The following is a 24,039-nucleotide window of genomic DNA, read 5'->3' as shown; positions in this document are numbered from 1 at the left end:
AACGCCTTCTCCCTGACCTTCCAGTTGACCCCTTTAGAACTTCTGACCCCTCCTCCCGCCCGCACCCTGTGTGCTGCTTACAGGGCCTTCTGCTGGTCTCCAGCCTGACTCATGCTTGGCCATCCCCAGGTGGGGGCCAAAGGCATTTCCTCCCCTGTACTAAAGCCCGGCTGCCTTCTAAGGATTCCTTAGTAGCCCACCTGTGCTGTCTCAATCCTGCCTTCAGCTCAAATGGCCTAACTAGCTACTCCTCCCCTCCCCCCAAGCTACACCTTAAATGTTTGACTGTTAATTTAGGGGTACGCCACTAAAAGAAGTGTTCCTTAAGCTCCCGACTAGGGGTTCTAGAAAGTTGATTAGTTCAACATGCTTTTTAGAGGAGATTTGGATGAGGCCAGAGGAGCTGCCTTCCGCCTGACCAGGAGGCCAGAGCTTTGAGGGGGGAGCTGGGAATAGGGGCCAGCCCCTGGCCACCCGGGAGCTCCCTGCCCATGCTGCTGGCAAGGCGGCTCAAGTGCTGAGGGCCAGCGCTCCCCAGCTCACCCAGGGCTGGCCTCCAGTTTATTCCCGAGGATGCAGACACAAATCACATTTTAATCATGATAGTTTAGGGTGTGCTTACAGTGGTGGGATTAAAAACCTAAGCAAGTTCACTGAAGTATACACAAGGGACATCTCGGAGGGGCAGGCTGGGAATCACTGGCCTGACCAAGAGCCACCAAACTCCTCACCTTTTTGAAAACCAAATCCTGAACCTGAAACTCCCTCTTCCCCCAGCCCCCTCCCCTGGGCACCCACTAAGCACAGGCTGCTGGCTGCTCCTGTGTGCACAGGCACACAAGAAGTGACACTTGGCGCTCTCAGAGTAAGGTCAGGGGACCCTCCTTCTAGGTGGCCCACTGAGGAAAATCAAATCCAGGACCCAGCAAGTGGGTGGGAATCTGAGAGGAAAGGAAGCGAATTTGTGAAAAGGGCAGGGGGAAGAAACCAAGCACCCCCCACCGCCGCCTCCAGTGCAGAAAATATTAAATACGACAACAAACAAAAACCACAATGTTCTCTCCTTCCTGGGCCAACTGGGTTTGGGATACAGGTAGCCACCGTGGCTCTGGTGTTTCTAGCGAAGCCTGTGCTCAGTAAAGCTGGGTGGGGGGCAAGGTGCTCAGCATGCTCAAGACCATGGGGGCCAGAAACTGCTCTGCCACTAGGACACCTGGCAGCCTTGGGACTCGGGCCTCGTGCCCTGACTCGTCCTTCACCGGCTCCCAAGCAGCTGCAGTAGCTTCCTTGCAATCGCTCCACTAGCAACAGGAACTGGCATTTAACAACCTCATCTACCTAGAGCAGGAGGGGGCGGGACGTGCTGCTGCTCCCATTCATTGCTCACGAAGCAGAAATCGCCAAAGCACCCCAACGGGTCAGCTGCGAGACTTAAAGCCGACGTGTCACGTTCTCTACATACACACGTGTATCTGAGGCCCCTGCCAAATGCAATGTGGGCCTTACAAGTCTAAGACCCTCCCTCCCGCCTTGACTCAGCTCAGCGTTAGTACGGACAGTCCCATGTGCTCTATATTTTTTAAAAATCAGCAAAAGAGGCTTAAGCACGTGCTTCTGGGGCCTATTTACAGTTCACAGGCTTGTGAGTTCACGCGTTAACAGTAGTAGCTCCATCAAAAACAGGCTCAGCTAAACATTCAAGTAACAAAAGCGCTGTGGGGCCGTGAGCCCCAGCAAGGTCAGGCCTGCCCACTGCCTGCAATGGGCAGTCCTACCAGGAGGCTGAGGGGTTGCCCAGTGCCACTGAGCCCTGGCTCAGGACCTCCGGGATCCCAGGAGTCGGTGCATGCGATGACGAAGTCCGGTGAGGCCATGCCAGCAAGCGTCAACCCTTCCTCTCAGATGGCAGCACGTCTGTGGTTTCGCCCCTACTGCGCCTCTCGGCTGGCGGCAGACAGCCCCAGGAGCCTCCGCATCCCGGCTCAGCCGTGGACTTCGGGGCCGTTGGGGGTCAGCTTGGCCTTCCTCTCCACGCACGGTCCCTTGGCCGAGTACTGCACCAGTAGGAAGGGCTCCTTGGTCTCGCCATCCCCCACGATACTCTCCTCGTCCTCTGACTGGCTGATGCGCTGCAGCCGCAGGTAGCACCAGCAGCCCAGGATCAAGGCCCCCAGGGCAGCGATGGCGATGAGGATGACGATGACCGTGACCACACCGGTGGTGGGGCTGTGGTCCATGATGGACATGGTTAGCGCTTGAGCGGGGGGGGCCCCTCTGCAGGAAGGTCTTGGTGGGGACGGCTCAGTGAGGCTGGAACCCAGGCTGGACACGAGAGCCCTGAAAGAAAGAGCAAGATGAGTCTACACTGGGGACTCCTGACAGCTCACATGCTCGGGCTTGCTCTTCCATGGGGTCTATTTTAATCAGTTCTCAAGCCTGACCGTCCTGCCCTCATCCTAGTGAGAAACAGGCTGGCTGGCACTTGCTGGGTGTTTTTGTTCATGATGCCACCAGCGTTCTCCTCACTCAACCCAGCCACTTCCATTTAATACCTTCAGTGCCTCTGCCACCAGACAGGCAGTCATCCTTGCTCAGCCACGAACCTGACAGGCAGGAGAGGGGGCACCCGAGACCTCCGTCACCACCGCAGCAGGGGCTGAAAGCGGGTCTGTTTAAGGTGAATGTTCTAGAAGTCCAGCACCACTAGGTGTTCAGTAACTGCTCACAGATTGAAAGTGCTTCAAGGACTTCCCTGGTGGCGCAGTGGTTAATAATCCGCCTGCCAATGCGGGGACACGGGTTCGAGCCCTGGTCCGGGAAGATCCCACATGCCGCGGAGCACCTAAGCCTGTGCACCGCAACTACTGAGCCTGCGCTCTAGAGCCCACGAGCCACAACTACTGAAGCCCGTGTGCCTAAAGCCCGTGCTTTGCACATGAAAAGCCACCGCGATGAGAAGCCCGCGTACCACACCAAAGAGTAGCCCCCGCTCACCACAACTAGAGAAAGCCTGTGTGCAGCAACGAAGACCCAATGCAGCCAAAAATAAATAAAATTTAAAAATAATAATAATAAAAAAAAAATAAAGTGCTTCAAGACGGCCAGCGATGAGGGGTTCAAAAGCAGGGAAATGACATCAGCCCCTCTCGTGAACGGGACATATATAGCTCAACGAGTCTTCAGGAGCACCTGTGAGAGTGTAGCCGACAACAGCCTTTGCCCACAAAGACGCTGTAGCTGACCTGGCTCTGGAAAAATAGAGGAGGGCAGGGGAAAGCAGGACAGACCAGCCTCTGCCGGCGTCTTGGTGCAGGAGCCAGACCGCAAACGGGTCAATATGCCAAACACCTGTCGCTACAAATGCAGGAATGTAATGCTGGGAACATAGGGGACCAGATGCCACGATGCTAAACTGGGCGGAGCAGGCGAAACTCAGGGAGGTGGCGCTGATGCTGAGATGTGCGGGAAAGCCAGCCCCTGAAGAGCTTCCCGGCAGGGGAACACCGTCTGCTAAGGCTCTGAAGGCAGGAGGGCCCGCTGGCAAGTGCAAGGAGTGGCTGCAGCTGGAAATCAGCTGGTTTGAGTGGCGGCGGGGAGGGGTGTACGTGCCCCAAGGCTCAGACAGCGACAACCCACTGAGGTTGGAGGTGGTGGCTCCCCTGGGTCCCAAGACCTTGCACTTTTAAAATTTCTCCTGCCTGACCGTAAACGGAGCAAATAATAGTAACTAACACCCAAGTGGTTACGAGGATGCCTGCGACGCCTGGGCACAGGGTGGGCAGAGTCGATGCTCAGCTGTCTGAAGCTGGTTTTTCTGGAGAAGACAGACATCAGTGCAGGTAGACATCATTGGAAGCGGAAGGTTTTCCCTCCGGACAGGATGGAACCTGCCCTCCTTGAGCAATGACAGCCTTAATTAGAAATGATTCTTATCCACACCAGGGAGCCCTCCACCCCCACCCCAGGGCCAGGTTTGCCTGAAGGTCAAAGGCAGCTAAGTCAACGCCCCTGAGTCTGTCTGGGGACCGGGCCCTGAGAAAACCCTACAGACCCCCAGAACTGCCCTGCTCCCCCACCCACCTGTGCAGAGGGGTCCTGGTCAGGAGGGGGCGACATCCCTGGAGTCTGCCCCCTTCTTACTGCCCCCAGGGTCAAGCCGCTGCCATCACTCTCAACAGGCTCCCTGGTCCACCTGTGGGGGCCATTGCAGCCAGTGCCCGTCACTCAGAGGAAAGACCCCAAGTCCCTACGGTGACCTACGGGACCTGACGAAGCATCTCCAGCCCTGCTGCTCTCCTGCTGACGCCACGCTCCTTCCTACCTGCAGACCTTTGCCCAGCCGGGTCCCGCTGCCCCAGTGCTGTGCTCCCCTTACCCTTGTGCAGTGGTTCTCAAGTGGGGGCAACCGTGCCCCCCAGGGGACATGTGGCAACGTCTGGAGACATTTGTGATTATAACAGCTGGTGTGTGTGTGGGTGCTACTGGTATCAAGTGGATGGAGACCAGGGATGCTGGTAAACCTCTCACATGGCATGGGACCGCTCCCCAAAGACCCCAGACAAACATCAACATGTGGAGGCTGCCCTGGTTAACTCCAGCTCAGGCGGGGAGCCTTCCTGACCCCGCGGTCCAGGAAGTCCTCTTCGTCCTGTGGCTGCACTCCCTCCTTCCCTCCCTCCAGGGCACCAGCCTCAACGTGCAACTCTGGCTTCTGTGTCAGGGACATCGGATTGGCACCTGCCTCCCCTGTTGGGCTGTGTGCTCTGTGAGTGGCCCTGCACACTTCTGTGCCCACCCAGTGCACAGGTCCTCCTGGCCTCTCCCCTGCCACCATCAGGGCTACCATCAGCTCCCACAACTCTGCTCAGCCTGTCCTCTTGGGCCTCCACATGGAGCAGGTGATCCCCCCAACCCCCAGAGAGCCTGCTGGCTGCAGCTGGGTGAACCCGCCCCAACCCCTGTGCCCTCGTCCCGCTCGGGAGCACACCTAGCTGCCTGTCCCTCCCGCCTCACCCTCTCCACTGGCCCTTGTGTCCAGTGCCTGCCGGGGTGCCTGCCCTCCCCCTGGGTTCCTGGACAGGAAGGCAAGTCGGTATCAATTCAGAAGGGGAAGTGTGTGTGTTTGGGGAGCCAGGGGGGTGGCTCAGGGACAGGAAGTGGGAAATCAAACAATGGCAGCAAGACCTGGGGAGGGGGGACCCCAGGGGCCAAACCAGCTGAGGAGCCCAGGAAGTGCCTCTGAGTCCTGGGGGTGGGGAACAAGCGGTCCTGGGACCAACCACCAACCACCAACCAGCAAACTGAGGCAGTGGTAGCCCCAGCTCCAAGGACCCTCTGAGAGGAGTGGTGACCTCAAAACCCTGTCTGCTGCCCCCGCCCCAGGTCAGGAGGAGGGGCAGAGCCAGGTGACCAGGCCACGGTCAGGCCTCGCCTGCGGTCCCTGGCCCTCCCTTGACTGTGTTTGTTCCTTCACTCAGCAAGTATTTCCTGAGAACCCATCTTTTAAAAAATCGGATCATGTCATCCCCTGCTCAGAACCCTCCCTGGTACCAGCAGAGAATCCAAGTTCCCTATTTCCCCAGCTTCTTCACACCCTTCTGCCTCCCACCTCAAGGCCTCTGCACTTTCTGTTCCTCTGCCTGGAGTGTTCTTCCCTGAGTGTCCCGTGACTGGTTCCTTCCCATCAGAAGGGAAGGAACTTTCTCAGAAGGTGCCTCTTGGGGGCTGCCTTCCCAGATCACCCGGGCTCCAGACGCAGCCCACCCCCACTGGCCACCGTCTCGTACTACTTCCTCTTATTTCCTGGCGCCCTGCCACCTGAAATTCTCTTGGGTCAGGGAAGGTGTTTCCCTGGCTGCCGTCTCCTTCCCGCAGTGGACTCTGAGCCTGTAGGCGGGCACTGTCCATCTTGCCCACTGCTGGATCCCCAGCCCTATTACCAGCACACAGCAGGTGCTCAGTAAATGTCTGCTGACCGACCACTCCAAGCCCGGGGAGGCAGTAATCAGAGGAGACCTTGCTTGCATGGGGATCAAGGTCGGCAGCCCCCACCCCTGAATGCCCCCGAATCTCGAAGCCACCATGGGTTCCCCTCAAGGGAGCTGGCAGCCTGCGTGGAAGGACAGGCTGCAGGCTGAACATGGGGGCAGGAGCCACGTGTGCAAGTGGGTCCCAGGCAGGCCTGGCCCAAGCCCACGGAGGGGCAGCTGTCCCTGCACGAGCTGTGGGGAGGGGAGGGGAGGGAAGATGCCACTGAGATGCAGATCCCAGAGGAACCTGAAGCATGAGGGCGGCCGGCCAGTTCCCTCTGAACCCTCTTGGCCTGGGCTGGCCCCCACCCCTTGCTTCATCTCTTCAGGGCCTCCCTCCTGCCCCTCCGAGGTAAGATGTCTCCTACAAGTCAGCTGACCCCTCACCCTGATCCAGGAAAGCACACAGGGCAGGACGCGGAGGACCAGAGCTTGGGCTGGGTAGACGCCCAGGATGGCACATGGGAAACCTGGACCCCCTTAGAACAATCACCAAAGCAGTTAACACTTATTCCATACCATCGTCTACTCCCCCCAACAAGCCCGTGGCTAGTGCTGCTCACTGTTACCATCCAAGTTTCACAGGTGAGGAAACTAAGGCGTGGAGAGCTTGAATGGATCGTCCAAGAGTGAACTTGGACAGAATAAAGGAGGATGAGACCCAGAAGTGGGGCCCAGCAGAATAAAGGGAGGGGTCTTCTAAGTGCAGAGGGTCAGGCCAGCCTGGGAGCCAGAGCACAGCCGAGGACTGTAGTCTCCGGTCACTCTAGGGGTGGGCGACGGGCCATGCTCCCCCAACCTCTGTAGCATCTCCTTGCCAGCTCCCTCAGTCAGGACGAAAGCTGGCACTGGAAGCCCAAGGCCATCTGGATCCCCCAAACACACAGTGCCAGTCCTCCACCCTCCCTCCGCCCTCCGGCTCCCACCTCCCTCGGATGGATCTCAACAAGCTCGAAAGCCCAGCGTCTGCCGACACCACCCCTCTGACCTCTCCCCCTGCCCCACCCCCAACCACCGATGGGTTCAAAGGACAGACCCTGCATCGGCCACCAGCAAGCTGAACGCAGGTGTCCCCCACTGTCCTGCTGCCCTCGGAGGCCCACGGCTTAGGTCTTCCCCAATGTTGGGTTGGGTTCTAGTTACCCCTGCCTCTTCAGGGGACCCCAAAATGAAGCCTTAACCCCACTCCACAGGCCCCTTCACACACTCAAGGCCCAGTGGAGCCCAGCCAGCAGCAGAGCAGATCAGAGTCCCCTCCTTTGCCCCACACCATCCCTCCACTCACTACCATTAGCTGTTGGGACCCAGCCAAGCAAGCTGCTCCCAATGGCCTCAGTTTCTCAGCCTGCAAAATGGGAAAGAGGCCTTGACCTCAGCAGCCAGGTTGTGGGGAGGCTGCGAAGTGATAAGAAATGTGAAAACAGAAGGGCTATGGGGCCACCAGATTTGTGTGTCACCAGGCACCACACCTTCCTGGGTGTCACAGGGTCGCCCCTCACTCCCCGTGAAGGACCTGCTCCCAGGAGGGTACAGGGCCTGGTCCAGGCCCAGTGCCACAAATAGCGCCTTCCTCAGGGACACGCTGCCACCTTCTTCTCGCTTAACTGGGCACATCATGAGTGTCACCCAGCCCAGCTGGACACCAGCTTGCCACCCCTCCCCCCCTGCAGCCTCCACCTTCTGGGGCTGCCCTGCTTACAGGGGACCCACCACCTCCACAGGGGTGAAGCCATGCCCCTTCCCCCAACAAAGCCATCTATCAGGTGTGCCAGCAAACCAGGCTCTGTCTCTTCGGGGGACCCCAGTTCACAAACCGGAAACATTTCCTGCCCAGTTTCTGATTAGAAACATAGGACTGTAGGGAGGACAGGGCATGACAAGGGGGCAGGTGGCGTATCTGCTCTGTGCCAGGCCTGAGCAGGCGCTGGAACCCAAGGAAGCATCACACAGGCCCCTGCCCTCCAAAAGCCAGGGCAAGAACAGTGGGGATGCGGATGAGAGACTGACAATCATTGGGCTGTGCCCAGCTCTGCGGCCAGTGTCACCTCACCCTCCACCACCCACCCATTACACCACGGTCCTCCCGGAGAGGAAACTCGCGCCAGCACCCCGCAGGTTCCCCTGTGCAGAAGAGGAAGCTGGCGCAGGCAGAACCCCAGGGACTGCCCCAAGGTCAGTGCCAGTCTCCTGTGCCCCCACCCTGTGAATCAGCCACTGGCTATTCTCACAGGCTGCCCCAGGCTCAGCTCACTTGCCAAACAACTTTGGTAATAACAGTAGACGCCTGGCAAAAGTTGGCAATAATTACTATGTGCCAGACACTGGGCTGAACACTTCACACAGATAATCTCCTTTCAGCATCAAAATAACCCTAGAGTTATTACTATGCCCGCTTTGCAGATAAAGAATCCGTGGCTCAGAGAAGTTAAACCAATTGCCCAAGGTCACACAGCCCCAAAGTAACTGCGCAGGGATTCAGACCCAGGCAGCCTGGATCCAGAATCCGGGATTTCAACTCTGACACTAAAATGTCATATTATTTGACCCCCGCCTCCCCGCTCCCTTGCCTGAGGGGCCAAGGGGGACAAGTGAACCCCAGTCCACCCCCACCCGAAGAGCCTGGGTGACTGGGGTGGACGGCTCTATGCTGGGGACACAGCATAGAGGATGTGGGGCACACAGCATAGAGGGGACACAGGGATGGTAAGCGCCCTGGCAGCTCCCGCGTGCCAAGCGCGGGCGACGTGCAGGCGCAGTGCCAGGCGCGCTCCACGCACCCTCTCATTTAACCCTGCCAGGCGACTCCGTTCTCTCCCCGACTCTACCAAAGAGCTAAGCGAGGCTGGAGGGAGGAAGGAGCTCGGCCCAGGGGGCGACAGCTGGCGGGGAAACGACAGCTGGAGAGGCAACTCCAGTTGGCTTGACTTGGCGCGGGGGAAGCTTAGGGGACGGGGGACTACGAGACTCAGTCATGCCCACGCCGCACAGTCACCACCGATGGAACCGGGCACCAAACGCCGCAGCCCGTCCTCAGTTTCCTCACCTGCGAAATGGGCGCCAGACGTCGCCAGGACCCCCACCGCTACCCCCTGCAGCCCTCCTGACCACTCTGGAGGTTGCCAGGATCCCCGCCTCCTGTTATTTTAAAAAATCCCTAAGTGTCCGGAGGAGACCTGCGGCCGGCCTGGGGCGCAGAACTGCGGGCCGCGGTGAGGGGCATGCACTGGGTTGGGGGGACACCAGCTCCCTGCAAAGCCGCCGCCGCCCCCCGCCGCCCCCCGCCGCCTCCTTTGTCCCGATCTCGCCGCAGCGCAGCGGACAAAGAACCCCCGCCCGCGGGCGCGGCCCCCCGGAACAGACCCTCCCCCGAAGCCGCGCCCCGGCCCGGGCTGCCCCTCCCCCGCCGCAGAGACCCCCCCCCCGCGCGCCCCTACCCCATCCGGGGCGGCCCCTTCCCCTCCTGCAGGCCCCCGCCGGGCCCGAGCGCCCGGCCCGCCCGACCCCTCTCACCATGGCGCTGCCCGCAGCCCGGCCCGATCGCCCCGATCGTCCCGCAGCCCCGCGGGCCCGGCTCCGCCCGCCCGCCCGCCAGCCAGCCAGCCGCCAGCCAGCCAGCCAGCCCGGTCCGGCCGCAGCGAACAGTCCGGACGCAGGAGCCCCTCTCTGCGGCGGGCGGGGTATCTCCGGCTCCGCTCCGGACGGGGGCAGGGCCCTCCTAGAACAGCCAATGGGAGTCCGCGCTGGGACGGCTGGGCGGGGCGGGCCGGGGCGGGGTCACGTGCGCGCGGGGCGGGGGCTGAGCGCAGCTGGCAGAACTGGGGGCGGGGCGCGGGTTCGGCCTCCTAGCGCGCCGATTGGGCGCGGGTGGGTGCGAGGCCCGGGCTGGGGCCCTGCCTCCAACCCCCCAGAGGCTCCCCTTACTCCCGCCAGCTTACGGAGGGGAAAACTGAGGCGCACAGCAGGTAAGAGTGTGGCACGCTCCCCGGAAGCAGGGAGCGGCAGCATCCCGGGCAGGAGCAAAAGATAGGCAGGACCCCTAAGTTAAATGTCCTTCCTTGGGGAGGGAGCTGGTTGTTCACTCGTTTATTAGTTCATTAATTCATCATCCATCTGTCCATTCATTCAACATTTACGGAACGCCGACCATGTGCCGGGTACACCAGTGGTCGCGGGTACAGCCACGAACAAGACAAATAAGGACTCTGCCCTCACAGAGCTCTCATTTTGCTGCGGGCTGAAGCTGTGGGGAATTTGCAGCCTCTTGGCCTCTTATAATCATGGTTATTTAATTTAATAACCCCGCGATTAGGCCCTCACCAAGAACTATGCCCTGTACTCAGCTCTCAACACATTTCATGGAGACAACGGGGAAAGGAAGAGCTACTCATTTTCCAGACGCTCCAAAGTGCTGAAGTACCACAGCCCGCATATAATGAAGGCAGGATTGGAGGCCACGCCTGTCTGCCTGGGAGTTACTGCCGGTTAGTCCACTTGTCCACCCAAGAAGGCGGTCCAGCAGGAGGACACTCCCCCTTGTGGCCAGCCGGGGCCCATAAGAGGGGCAAGGGTGGGTACTTCAAGGCCTCTGTGGCCCAAATTCCCTTTATCGCCACCTCTGGCTTGGAAGGCAGGAGGGGGGAGGTGGAGCCCCTCATCCTGGAGGCTGGGAGTCTTGTCTGGAAATGTCTTTGCCAGCCTCAAGCAGAGGCCTCTGGGAGAAGATGGAGGGCCCAGCTCTCAAGGCCATAGTCGCCACGCTGTCGCTGGTCTCTCCTTCCTGCTTCAAATGTGCCAAGCTGTTTCCCACCTCTGGGCCTTTGCCTGTGCTGTTTCCTTCAACTGAAACATTATTCCACTCCTATCTTTCAGAAGGCCCTCCCTGATCTCCACCTAGCGCGGTCCCTTTGTTATTTTCCCGCCTGTGCATTGCGAAATTGTACGTTTGCAAGAGTGTATGATGCGTGCCAGTCGAGTAAATGAATGAATGGGCAGACTGCAGACCTACAGGTCTGGCCCTGCTGCGCCCTAGCCAAGAGGCCAGGCCCAGGATGTGAGCTGTAAGAGGGGAAAGTAAGAGGGGACAGAGAGGCAGAGGAGCTTCCAGCTCCAGGCCAGCTCCCCAGAGGCCAGAGCCAGACAGCCCAGAACAATTCCTGCTCCTGAGTCTTGGCAGCGCGGCCCTCAAGGGCTCCTGCCTCATTAGCCACACCTGGGAGCCCAGGGTAAAAGGAAGCAGGTTCTTCCCACAGAGACAGTTTCAGCGGCCTCTGCGGTTCCAGCCTCAAGTAGCCAAAGACCTCGTTAGTGGTGAGCAGTTGGGAGGAGCAGGCTCGGAGCCCCAGAGCCAGGGTTGTCAAAGAAATGACAGGGGAAGCAGGGACACTTTGGGGGAACGGGTTCTGGGAGGAAAAAACCAGAGGGGGAATGCAGCATAGCATAGAAGATGAGCGTCAGACTGCCCGGCTGCAGTGCAGCCTTTCCTGCTGGGTAACTTTAGAAAAGCACCCTAATCTCTCTGTCCCTCAGTTTCATCATCTGAAAAATGGGGTGACAGTAAGTTGACCTCACAGGACGGTTGTGAGCACCACAAGTGCTTGTGCAGAGGAAACAATTTCACTCACTCTTAACATTAGTAATAGGGTTGAACAGTAGTGGGGTTGAACCTGGGCTCCCCCGTTTGGATCTTGGGCAAATCACTGCCTTTCTGTGAGCCTCAGGCTCCTGGTCTTCACAGTGACAACCCACCTCTGGGGCCCTGAGAGGTGGGGGACTTGGAATAGCCCACCTGGGTCCAGCCATCCCTCTTGCCCAGAGTGAGTTGCTTCAATAATAATAACAATGAATGAATAATAATAGCAGCAAACGCTGTTCTAAACACTACGTATGCATAAATTCATTTTAATCCCCATTTTACAGATGGGGAAACTGAGGCACAGAGTGGCACATGTGCACAGAAATCACCTGGGGGTCTTGTTAAAATGTAGATACTTACTCAGTAGGTTGGGGCCCGAGCTTCTGCATTCTCACAAGCTCCCAGGTGGTACTGATGGTTTGGGGACCACACTTTGAGCAGCAAGGGGCTAATGCATTTGCTAAAGGTCACAGGTGGTGTGCAACAAGCCTAGATCTGAGCCCGCACAGTAGGCTGCCGAGTCGTGCACTTAACCGCCACCGTGACTGCCTGCCCCAGCCCTAGCTTTCTCCCCTTCAAAGAGGCAGGAAGTATAGCTCCCCTCCCCAAGCCCATTTCCTCTCTCGGAGCCCCTACCACCTCCCTCCATTGGTGACATCTGGCCCGTAGAATCTCCCTGCCCCCAGCATCCCAGGGGTCCTCCTGTAGTTGACATGGAGGTTTTCAGATGCTCATTAGCCAGGAAGATGATTAAGGGCGAGGGCTGAGATCACCCTGGCTCCCTGGGGCTTGCTGGGGCCCAGCCGGGCCTGCCCTGTGCCAGGCTGGCCCTGTGCCTGCTTCCCTTGGGGCACTGGAGGCACTGGGACAAGGGAGGGGTTTGCTGGGGAGTAGAGAGGCCTCAGCCAGCCTCCGGGGAGACTCCAGTGGGGCCTCCTTGCCAAGCCCACAGCTCTTAGGGTTCCAGGCCTAAAAATGAAATGAAAACTGCTTGGCCAGAGGGAAGTTCCCCAAAGGGAGAGAAGTGAGCCGCTGGTGAGTTCTGCAGGGCGAGGTTAGGTGGGACACAGAGAGGGCGCCATCTTGTTCTGAGTCACACAGCAATCCTGGTCCAGGAGAGAAATCCTCCCTGGCTGGTGGGTGGCTTTAACATCTCTCTAGCATCTCTCTAGCACTGGCTCGGCTCCCTTATAACCAGGAGGGAGCAGACCTCAGGCTGACAGTCTTGGGCAATCCACACTCTTGATCTAGAATTTAACAACGTGTTGTTTTTCTGCAGTTTATGTTACTTTCTATTTTTGGCACAGATACTGCTTTTCCATTTTTGATAGTGACATACCCATTTCTTTTTATTTATTTATTTAAAAAAAAATTTTTTTTTTTGGCCGCTCCGCGTGGCTTGCGGGATCTTAGTTCCCCTACCAGGGATTGAACCCAGAACCACGGCAGTGAAAGCACCGAGTCCTAACCACTGGACTTCCAGGGAGTTTCCCCCCTCCATTCCTTTTTAATTCAGTCTATTCAGGGGAAAAAAATAAGTGAGTTAATTTAAAGCAAAATGTAACAGAAGTAACTGGAGATGGTACGGGGGTATGGAAGCAGTGAGGACAGTGGAAGACGGATGGCTCAAGTGGGGAACCTGCCAGAGGTGAACCCCACAGCTGCTCGCAGCCCAGTCCTCTTACTGCAGGGCCAGACAGAGCCCCTGGCCGGGATGGAGACATCCCATGGGCTCCTGTGTTGACCGGAAGAGTCCAGCTGGGTTGTCATGGGTTGAGGGCGGCCGGGGTTGGCTCCGGTCTTCATTCCTGCAGTCTGTGTTATCAGCGTGATGAGGGGCAGACTTGGGGAGGGGGGAGGGCAGGGCTATCCTGAGGTGCTCCCTGCCCTGAGCCTGCCCTGCATTCCCACGTGCGGTAGCCACCCCCCGAAACACACACGTACACCTGGGCACTGGCGCCCCTTAATCACCCATTCACTAAATCTTTCATTTATTCACTCACTTTTTCATTCATTCAGCCAATCTTTATGGAGCACCTCCTCTGTGCCAAGCACTGCGCTAGTTCCCGGGGAGACAGGCATGAATCAGACGGGAAACTCAGCCCTCACGGGGTTCACAGTCTCCTGGGGGAAGACAGATGATAAACACAGAAATGAATACACTATAGGGGTTATCAGACAGTGTATGCGCTAAGGAAAAAGGGAAAGACCGTAAGGTGAGAGGTGTGGTGGCAGGGGCTCTCTGAGAAGGTGTGCCCCGAAGTGGGAGGATGCAGCCTCGTCCTAGCACCAGAGAAACTCACAGACGTGGAAGCAGGCAGACAGCGAGCTGTGCAGGGGTCCCTTTTATTTTGATTTTAAGTAATTTTTTAATGAAACTTCAGGTGCAGAGAATGATGGACTGATCATAGTCCAGATCATGGCGTATTCTCTTTGGTCTTACATGACCTGCTTTTCTTTAAAATTTCCACAGTTATTTTAATCACATGATACACACCAAGTAACCCATTAATCAAAAGCCAGAACCCTAACAATGGCCCAAGTCCAGTCTTGAGGTTTCCCCATCCCATCCCCCACCCCGTGGTCCCCATCACCTTGGGTCCTGTCTTCATTACTCCCTGCTTTCCCTCTTGTATGGTTTTATCCTCAAAGTGTGTGTGTATATCTATATATATGGTTTTTTTAAAAATCGATTTATTTATTTATTTTATTTTGGCTGCATTGGGTCTTTGTTTCTGCGCGCAGGCTTTCTCTAGCTGTGGCAAACGGGCTACTATTCGTTGCGGTGCATGGGCTTATTGCAGTGGCTTCTCTTGTTGCGGAGCCCAGGCTCTAGGCGCGCGACCTCCAGTAGTAGTGGCGCAAGGACTCAGTAGTTGTGGCGCCTGGGCTTAGTTGCTCTGAGGCATGTGGGATCTTCCCGGACCAGGGCTCGAACCCGGTGTCCCCTGCATTGGTAGGCGGATTCTTAACCACTGCACCACCAGGGAAGTCCCTCAAAGTATATTTTTTTATGTTAGTTTCTTCTTACTAACTTTATTAAAAGGCTATATTAGCTTCCCAGGGCTGCTGGAAGCAATTCCCACAAACTGGATGGCTTAAAACAATAGAAATTTATTCTCTCACAGTTCTGGGGCTAAAAGTTCAAAATTAAGGTGCTGGCAGAGCCATGTTCCCTCTTCAGGCTTTAGGGAAGGATCTGCTCCATGCTCCTCTCCTGGCTTCTGGTGGTTGCTAGCAATCCTTGGCAATCCTTGGCTTGTAGGTGCATCACTCCAGCCCCTGCCTCTGTCTTCACATGCCTTCTCCTCTGTGTCATCACCTCTTCTTTTTTCCCCCAACATTATTGAGGAATAATTGCCAAATATGATTTAAAGTGTACAGTGTGATACTTTGATATAATACACATTGCGGAATGACTACCCAGATCAAGATAATTAACATATTCGTCAATTCACAGTTAACTCCTTGTGTGTGTGTGTGTGTGCACGCACACCTGTGTGCACGTGGTGAGAATGTTTAAGATCTACTCTCAGCAACTTTCAAGTATACAATAATGAATTATTAACTATAGTCACCACGCTATACCTTAGATCCTCAGAACTTATTCTTGTAACTTATTCTTGTACCCTTTGACCTACATCTCCTCATTTCCCCCTTCCCCCAGCCCCTGGCAACGACCATTCTACTTTCTGTTTCTATGAAATCAGCTTTCTTTCTTTCTTTTTTTCTCTCTTTCTATCTCTCTTTCCCTCTTTCTCTCTTTCTTCTCCACATATAAGTGATAACCATACAGTATTTGTCTTTCTCTGTCTGGCTTACTTCACATAACATCTGGTGGAATAATATTACAGTGTGTATGTATGTATGTATATATATATACACATATATATGTGTATGTATATGTATATATACATATATATATGTGTATGTACATATATGCCACATTTTCTTTATTCATTCATCCATTGAAGGACATTTAGGTTGTTTCCATATCTTGGCTATCATGAATAATACTGCAGTAAACATGGGAGTTCAGATATCTCTTCAAGATACTGGTTTCATTTCCTTTGGATATATACCCAGGAGTGAGATTGCTGGATCATATGGTAGTTCTATTTTTAATTTTTTGAGGAGCCTCCATACTGTTTTCCACGGTGGCTGCACCAATTTACATCTCCACCAACAGCGCAAGAGGGTTCCCTGTTCTCCGCACCCTCCCCAACATTTGTTATCTCTTGTCTTTTTGATGATATCCATCCTAACAGGTGTGAGATGATATCTCACTGAGATTTTGATTTGCTTTTCCCTGATGATTAGTGATGTTGAGCACCTTTTCACATACCTATTGACCATTTGAATGTCTTCTTTGGAAAAATATCTATTTGGGTCCTTTGCCCATTTTAAAAATCGTATTATTTACTTTTTTTTTGCTATTAAGTTGTGTGAATTCTTTGTATATTTTAGATATCAACCCCTTGTCAGATATATGGTTTGCAAATATTTTCTCCCATTCTGTAGGTTGCCTTTCATTTTGTTGATTGTTTCCTTTGCTGTGCAGAAGCTCTTTAGTTTGATGTAATCCCACTTGTTTATTTTAGTTTTTATTGCCTGTGCTTTTGGGTCTCATCCAAGAAATCATTGCCAAGACCAATGTCAAAGAGCTTTTTCCATATATTTTCTTCTAGGGGTTTTACGGTTTCAGGTCTTACATTTAAGTCTTTGATCCATTTTGAGTTAATTTTTGTGAGTGGTGGAAGACTGGGGTCCAGTTTCATTGTTTGGCATGTGGATATCCAGTTTTCCTAGCACCATTTATTGAAGAGACTGTCCTTTCTCAAACGTTGTGTGTTCTTGTCACCTTGTCAAAAATCAGTTGACTGTATGTCAACTGTATGACATACAGTATGTGTGGATTTATGTCTAGGCTCTCTATTCATTTTTACTGGTCTCTGCACCTAGTTTTATGCCAGTATGTTTTATTATAGCTTTGTAACGTAGCTTGAAATCAGGAAGTGTGTTGCCTTCAGCTTTGTTCTTCTTTCTTAAGATTGCTTTGACTATTTGGGATCTTTTGTGGTTCCATACAAATTTTAGGGTAGTTTTTTTAATTTCTGTGAAAAATGCCATGAGAATTTTGATAGGGATTGCATTGAATCTATAGATCACTGTAGATAGTTTGCACATTTTCACAATATTAATTCTTCCAGTCTGAGAACACGAGAGAGCTTTCCATTTATTTGTGTCTTCTTCAATTTCTTTCATCAGGGTTTTGTTTGTTTGTTTTGTCTTATAGTTTTTAGTGTACAGGTCTTTCACCTCCTTGGTTAAATTTATTCCTAAGTATTTTATCGTTTTTTGATGCTATTGTAAATGGAATTGCTTTCTTAATTTCTCTTTCAGATAGTTCATTGTTAGTATATAGAAACACAAATGATTTTTGTATGTTGATTTTGTATCCTGCAACTTTACTGAATTCATTTATTAGTTCTAATGGCTTTTGGATGGAGTCTTTAGGGTTTTCTATACATAAGATCATATCATCTGTGAACAGATAATTTTACTTCTTCCTTTCCAATATGGATGCCTTTTATTTCTTTTGTTTGCCTGATTGTTACCTCTAGGACCTCCTCTTCTTCTTATAAGGACACCATTCATTGGATTTAGGGCCCATTGTAACCCATAGGACCTCATCTAAACTTAACTAATCACGTTTGCAAAGACCGTATTTCCAAGTAAGGTCACATTTCCAGGTACCAGGGATTAGGACTTCAGTGTTTCTCTTCAGGGACACAATTCAACCCATAACAAAGGGAATCCAGATAACCTAAAAAAGAGTATCAAGCTGTCTGACTCTTATGAGGCTTAATTTCTTTAATAGTCTATGTATAGCTAAGATTGGCCCATATTGAGGTTCACTTGTTTTAACTGTTGTGTCATATATCCACTAGGTCTGTGTACCATGGCTGACCCATCTGCTGTCCTGTGGGTGGCCTTTTGGGTAGTGTCCAGGTGTCTGCTAATTTACAGTGCTGTTTGGGCATTCTCATAAGTGGCTCTTGGTGCGCGTGCAAGAGTTTCTCTGGGATGTTTACCCAGAAATGGAATCACTGGGACTCAGAATAGGTGAATGTTTCACTTTAGGAGATGATAACAAGGTACTCTATGTAGCAGTTGCACTAATTACACTCCCACCAGCAGCATGTATGATCCATATCCTCTCCAACACTTGGTATTATTAGATTTAAAAATGTTTTCCAGTCGAGTGTGAAGTTGTTGCCTGCTGAGATCTTGATTTGCATTTTTTTTTTTTTTTTTTTTTTTTTTTGCGGTATGCGGGCCTCTCACTGTTGTGGCCTCTCCTGTTGCGGCCTCTCCTGTTGCGGAGCACAGGCTCCGGACGCGCAGGCTCAGCGGCCATGGCTCACGGGCCCAGCCGCTCTGTGGCATGTGGGATCCTGCCGGACCGGGGCACGAACCCGTGTCCCCTGCATCGGCAGGTGGACTCTCAACCACTGCGCCACCAGGGAAGCCCGATTTGCATTTCTTGATCACTAATGATGCTGAACATCTTTGTCAACACAGGTCTAAAATATATTCACCTATATTTCCTACTAAGGGTTCTGAAGCTTTGGTTTTAACATTTAAGTCCATAATCTATCACCTTTCCATCATTAAGTTCCAAAGGATATTTACCTCTAATTCCTACTGAAAATTTTAAAGTGGTTTTTATTTGTTTGTTTGTTTTTGGCCTTTAAGCTGTTAATCTGGAGTTGATTTTTGTGTAAGGAGGGATGGGTCGTATAATCTTAGGAGCTTTTGTAAGGTGACAAGTGTATTTTGGGGACAGTGGGGCAGGATGTTCGACTGGGACTCTTGAGTGTACTGGAAATTGTTCACTGGATGTTGAGTTCAAATTCTGCTCCTCCCATGGACTGCCTTTGCGATCTTATATTTCATCTCCGTGATCCTCGGTTTCCTCATCTGTAAAATGAGAATTATAGCAGATACTGCCCTTGGTTGCCATAAGGATTGCATAAGACAAATTACACAGGAAGCTTCCCACATTGCCGGGTACACAGCATAAGAACACTAACTACCATTTATTGAGTACTTACCATGTGCCAGGTGATGCCAAGCACTTTACATGTGTTATTTACTCATTTAACCCCTGACAACTCCATGAAGTTGATGGTATTTTCCACACTTTACAGATGAGGAAACTGAGTCTCAGATAGGATGAGTGAGTCCCCCAAGAGCACAATGCTAGCATATGTCAGAGGACTTGAACCCTGGCAGTCTGGCTACAGAACCCTCATCCATCACCACCACACATCAAAGCCATTCCCTCCCTCACTCCCTCACCCTCCAGAATCTAGTCTCTGGGCCCTGCTTCTCCAGGAGGAAGGGTCTAGAGGTTGAAATGAGGAAGTGATAGGCAGTGGGGTTGACCCCTGATTCCCCGGTGGCCCCTGCCTTTGACTCTGAGGCTGGGGAGAGGCTGGGGATGGAGGGGAGAGGCGGGGCCTCCTGGTGGGGAAGTCCATCCATCTTCCCCATCCCCAGAGGTAGTTGGCCGTCACAGTGGATATGAATCACAGGCCACAGTGTTCTCCCCGGTGTCATCCATTATTCACAGCTGCCATCCCGGGCCTAGGGTTGCTTTGGGGTCACGCAGGAATTATTCCCAAGGCCCAGCTCTTAGGTGCTTTTATCCACAGCTGAGCCTGACCACAAGCAACTTTCTTCTCTAGATCTGAGGGCAGAGGACTTTCCACCGAGAGGGGACGGAGACTCCAGCATGAGTTACAGGCCTGCGACCCACTGACAGACAAAGCACTTGGGGCTGTGTCTGAGCCCAGCTCTGCCACTTTCCTGTTACCTTCTTGGGGCCTCAATTTCCTTATCTGTAAAATGGGAATAACTGGCCCCACTTTGCTAAAAGATTTAGAAATAATCTACAACTAGATGCATGAGTGGCCCATAGCTGGGCTTGAGCATCAGAGTTGCTATTGTGACATTTGCTTTTTCAGTGATTGTCTCTCAGGCCCTGCTGGGGATGTGGAGATGGTGTGACCCTTTAAAGTTCACCAAGTAATTTTTTTTCAATTTTATTGAAGTATACTTGATTTACAATGTTGTGTTAATTTCTGCTCTATAGCAAAGTGATTCATATGTATATGTTCTTTTTCATATTCTTTTCCGTTATGGTTTGTCACAGGATATTGAATATAGTTCCCCGTGCTATACAGTAGGACCTTGTTGTTTATCCATCCTATATATAATAGTTTGCGTCTGCTAATCCCCAGCTCCCAATCCTTGCCTCCCCCACCCCCTTCTACCTTGGCAATCACAAGTCTGTTCTCTATGTCTGTGAGTCTGTTTCTGTTTTGTAGATAGGTTCATTTGTGTTGCATTTTATTTTATTTTTATTTGTTTATTTATTTTTAATATAAATTTATTTATTTGTTTATTTATTTTTGGGTGTGTTGGGTTTTGTTTCTGTGCAAGGGCTTTCTCTAGTTGTGGCGAGCAGGGGCCACTCTTCATCGCAGTGCACGGGCCTTCTCACTGTCGTGGCCTCTCTTGTTGCGGAGCACAGGCTCCAGACGCACAGGCTCAGTAGTTGTGGCTCACGGGCCCAGTTGCTCCGCGGCATGTGGGATCTTCCCAGACCAGGGCTCGAACCCATGTCCCCTGCATTGGCAGGCAGATTCTCAACCACTGCGCCACCAGGGAAGCCCTGTGTTGCATTTTAGATTCCACATTTAAGTGATATCATATGGTATTTGTCTTTCTCTTTCTGACTTCCTTTGCTTAGTGTGATAATCGCTAGGTCCATCCATGTTGCTGTAAATGGCATTATTTCTTTTTTATGGCTGAGTAGTATTCCATTATATGTAAGTGTGTATGTGTGTATATATATACTACATCTTCTTTATCCATTCATCTGTCAATGGATATTTAGGTTGTTTCACAATAGCCTTAGTGCTGCTGTGAACATAGGGTTACATTTATCTTTCTGAATTATAGTTTTGTCTGGATATATGCACAGGAGTGGGATTGCTGGATCATATAGCAACTGTATTTTTAGTTTTTCACCAAGTAATTCTCATTTGCATCCAGGATTGAAACCATTGTCTTCACCTTGGACTTCTTAAGAGTGGCCCCTCAACAGATAAAATGCAATGAAGAAATAAAAAATTAGATAGGGGGGTACCTATAATTCTGTAGCTCTCAACCTGTTGTCCCCAGCATCACCTGGGAGCTTGTTAGAAATGCACATCCTGGGACTTCCCTGATGGTCCAGTGAGTAAGACTCTGTACTCCCAGTGCAGGGGGCCCGGGTTAGACCCCTGGTCGGGGAACTAGAGCCCATGTGCATGCCGCAACTGAAGAGTTTGAATGCCGCAACTAAGAGTCCGCATGCTGCAAGTAAGAAGCCCGCATACCGCAACTAAAAGATTGTGCTTAGCCCAACGAAGATCCTGCGTGCCGCAACTAAGACCTGGCGCAGCCAAAATAAAATAAATAAATAAATGTTAATTTTTTTTAAATGCACATCCTTGGGCCCCACTCAAGCCTGCTGGATCAGGAGCTCTGGGGGTGGAGCCTAGTGAGTTGTGTTTTAACAGTTCCTCTGGGAGAGTCTGGCGCACACACAAGTGTGAGACCCACTGCTCCCTCTCCCTCTCCTTTGCTCACTTTTTTTTTTTTTTTTTTTTTGCGGTACACGGGCCTCTCACTGTTGTGGCCTCTCCCGTTGCGGAGCACAGGCTCCGGACGCGCAGGCTTAGCGGCCATGGCTCACGGGCCCAGCCGCTCCGCGGCATGTGGGATCTTCCCGGACCGGGGCACCAACCCGTGTCCCCTGCATCGGCAGGCGGACTCTCAACCACTGCGCCACCAGGGAAGCCCCCTTTGCTCACTTTGATGACACAGGTTGCCATGTTGTGAGCTGCCACGTTGGAGGGGCCCACGTGGAAAGGAACTGAATGCTGCCAGTGTGTACTGAAGGAGCTTGGAAGCTGGATCCTTGCCCAGTCATGCCTGCAGGTGAGACCATAGCCCCACCGACACTTAGATTGCAGGGAGAAACTCTTAAGGGTTCTCACTGGAGGAAGTCACGCCCAGATTCCTGCCCAACAAAAACTATGGGATAATAAATGTTTGTTGTTTTAAGAGCTACGTTCTGTGGAAACTCATTATGCAGCAAATAGATAACTAATATGGTGGATATTGGCAGGAGAGGGAGAGATGGGTGGTGGGAGGGAATAGAAGGATATACTGGAGTAATCTAAAGTCTACTTTAATGTATATGGATAACAGATTCATTTTGCTGTACACCTGCAACTAACACAACATTGTAAATCAACTCTACCCCAATAAAAATTTTAAAGTAAAATAGGAGGACAACAACAACAACAAAATTAAGTCTACAATAAAAGGGGTTTAAGAAACATAAACTGATTTCAATGTGCAGACCTTGTTTGGATCCTGATTGAACATATTAACTGTTTTGTTTTACGTTGATATTTAGGGGATGTGAGACCACCAAGGGGATCCTGGATGATGTTAAGCTGTTATTGTTCACTTTTATTTGGAGTGATAGTGGTTCTGTGGTTATGTTTTGAAAAAGAGGCTTTGTCTTTCAGAGAAACATATTGAACATATTCATACAGATGAAGTGATACTCTGTTGGGGAATTGCTTTAAAATAGTCAGGGTGGGGAGGGGGTAAATGTGAAAGAAAATGATGAGTTGACGGTTGGAGAGGGGAGGGGACAGTGCTTGGAGGCTCCCTTTACTATTCTCTGTGTTTTTGTACATGTTTGAAAGTTTCCATGGTAAAAAGTTTGAAAAACTGGGAATTCCCTGGCTGTCCAGTGGTTAGGACGCTGTGCTTCCACTGCAGGGGGCGTGGGTTCTATCCCTGTTTGGGGAACTAAGATCTTGCATGTCCTGTGGTGTGGCCGAAAAAAATGTTTGAAAAATGGAGTGAGCCCAGTGTGCCCATTGTATAGATGGACAAAGCAAACCCCAGGCAGGAGGATTGGAGGGACCTTGGGGGGCACCTTAGGTTGTTGACACTGGGGGGCTGTCCCTGGGCCCAGCCCTGTGTTTTGTTCATCCTGGGGAGGGGGCTTGTGCAGGAGCCTCTGGGACCTGATTCCCTGCCTGAGCCTGGGGTGTGGAGAGGAATCTCCCCCATCATCCGAGACTCAACTTTCCGGCAGTTTGTGGCTGACACACCCATCCATCTGAGGGCGATGGAGGGCACCTGGTGGCTGACTGTTATGTGCATACCTGCAAGAGGCATCTTTTATTATTTTTTTTTTTTTTTTTTTTTTTATTTATTTATTTATTTATTTATTTATTTATTTTTGGCTGTGCTGGGTCTTTGTTGCTGCGTGCAGGCTTTCCCTAGTTGTGGTGAGCGGGGACTACTCTTCGTTGCAGTGCACAGGCTTCTCATTGCGGTGGCTTCTCTTCTGGAGCACGGGCTCTAGGTGCACAGGCTTCAGTAGTTGTGGCTCACAGGCTCAGTAGTTGTGGCTCGTCGGCTCTAGAGCACAGGCTCAGTAGTTGTGGCACATGGGCTTAGTTACTCTGCGACACATGGGATCTTCCCGGACCAGGGATCGAACCCCGTGTCCCCTGCACTGGCAGGCGGATTCTTAACCACTGCGCCACCAGGGAAGTCCAAGAGGCATCTTTTAAGTGTATGAGGGCAACTCTTATTTTGTCTTAATATATTAAGTCATCACATTAAGTCATCGTATTTTATTTTAGACCTCTCATTCTCTCTTTTTTTTTTTTTTTGCGGTACGCGGGCCTCTCACTGTTGTGACCTCTCCCGTTGCGGAGCACAGGCTCCGGACGCACAGGCTCAGTAGCCATGGCTCACGGGCCCAGCTGCTCTGCGGCATGTGGGATCTTCCCGGACCAGGGCACGAACCCGTGTCCCCTGTATCGGCAGGCGGACTCTCAACCACTGCGCCACCAGGGAAGCCCACTCTCTCTTTTTTTAAGAAGATACTTGCTCATGGTAAACTCAAAGGGAATACAGTGCAAAACCAGTCACCCTTCCTCCCGTCTTCCAGTCACTTCCCAAAGACAACTATTTTAATTGATCTCTTCAACAGATACTTATTGAGCACATACTATGTGCCAGGCACTGTGCCAGGCTATGGTGTCAGAAAGTATGATGTTAGCCACCAATGAGAGCTGCACATGAAATTTAAAATTTTCCAAGAGCCACATTTAAAAAGTAAAAAGAAACAGGTGAAATTAATTTTCTTGAAATAATAATATATTTCTTTAACCCAGTATATCCAAACCTAGTATATGGAATCAATACAAAAATTATTAATGAAAT

The 24,039-nt window shown here is 52.1% G+C and overlaps 1 protein-coding gene and 1 long non-coding RNA gene across 2 annotated transcripts in view; one reads left to right on the top strand and one right to left on the bottom strand.

Moving 5' to 3' along the window:
• Positions 1-1,614: 1,614 nt before the first annotated feature.
• SNN (stannin) lies at positions 1,615-9,652 on the bottom strand. The gene is made up of 2 exons (XM_079720252.1): positions 9,540-9,652; positions 1,615-2,337 (listed from the first exon to the last, which is right to left on the bottom strand). Exon 2 carries the CDS (start codon positions 2,244-2,246, stop codon positions 1,983-1,985), a length of 264 nt encoding a protein of 87 aa, XP_079576378.1. The 5' UTR covers positions 2,247-2,337; positions 9,540-9,652; the 3' UTR covers positions 1,615-1,982.
• Positions 9,653-9,906: 254 nt separating this feature from the next.
• LOC307063348 overlaps positions 9,907-24,039 on the top strand; it is a 33,410-nt gene continuing 19,277 nt past the window's right edge. Inside the window, exon 1 of the long non-coding RNA XR_013811241.1 lies at positions 9,907-9,991. This is a non-coding gene — a long non-coding RNA (uncharacterized lncRNA). The remainder of the gene's footprint in view (positions 9,992-24,039) is intronic.

The sequence above is a fragment of the Hyperoodon ampullatus genome (assembly GCF_949752795.1).
Source record: "Hyperoodon ampullatus genome assembly, chromosome: 14".
Classification (NCBI taxonomy): Eukaryota; Metazoa; Chordata; class Mammalia; order Artiodactyla; family Ziphiidae; genus Hyperoodon; species Hyperoodon ampullatus.
Note: the sequence above shows the minus strand (reverse complement) of the source record. Positions and strands in the feature narration are given on the sequence as shown.

What these genes read in the sequence shown, in the direction of transcription:
- SNN (XM_079720252.1), bottom strand. Translation starts at nt 2,246, where the DNA reads ATGTCCATCATGGACCACAGCCCCACCACCGGTGTGGTCACGGTCATC.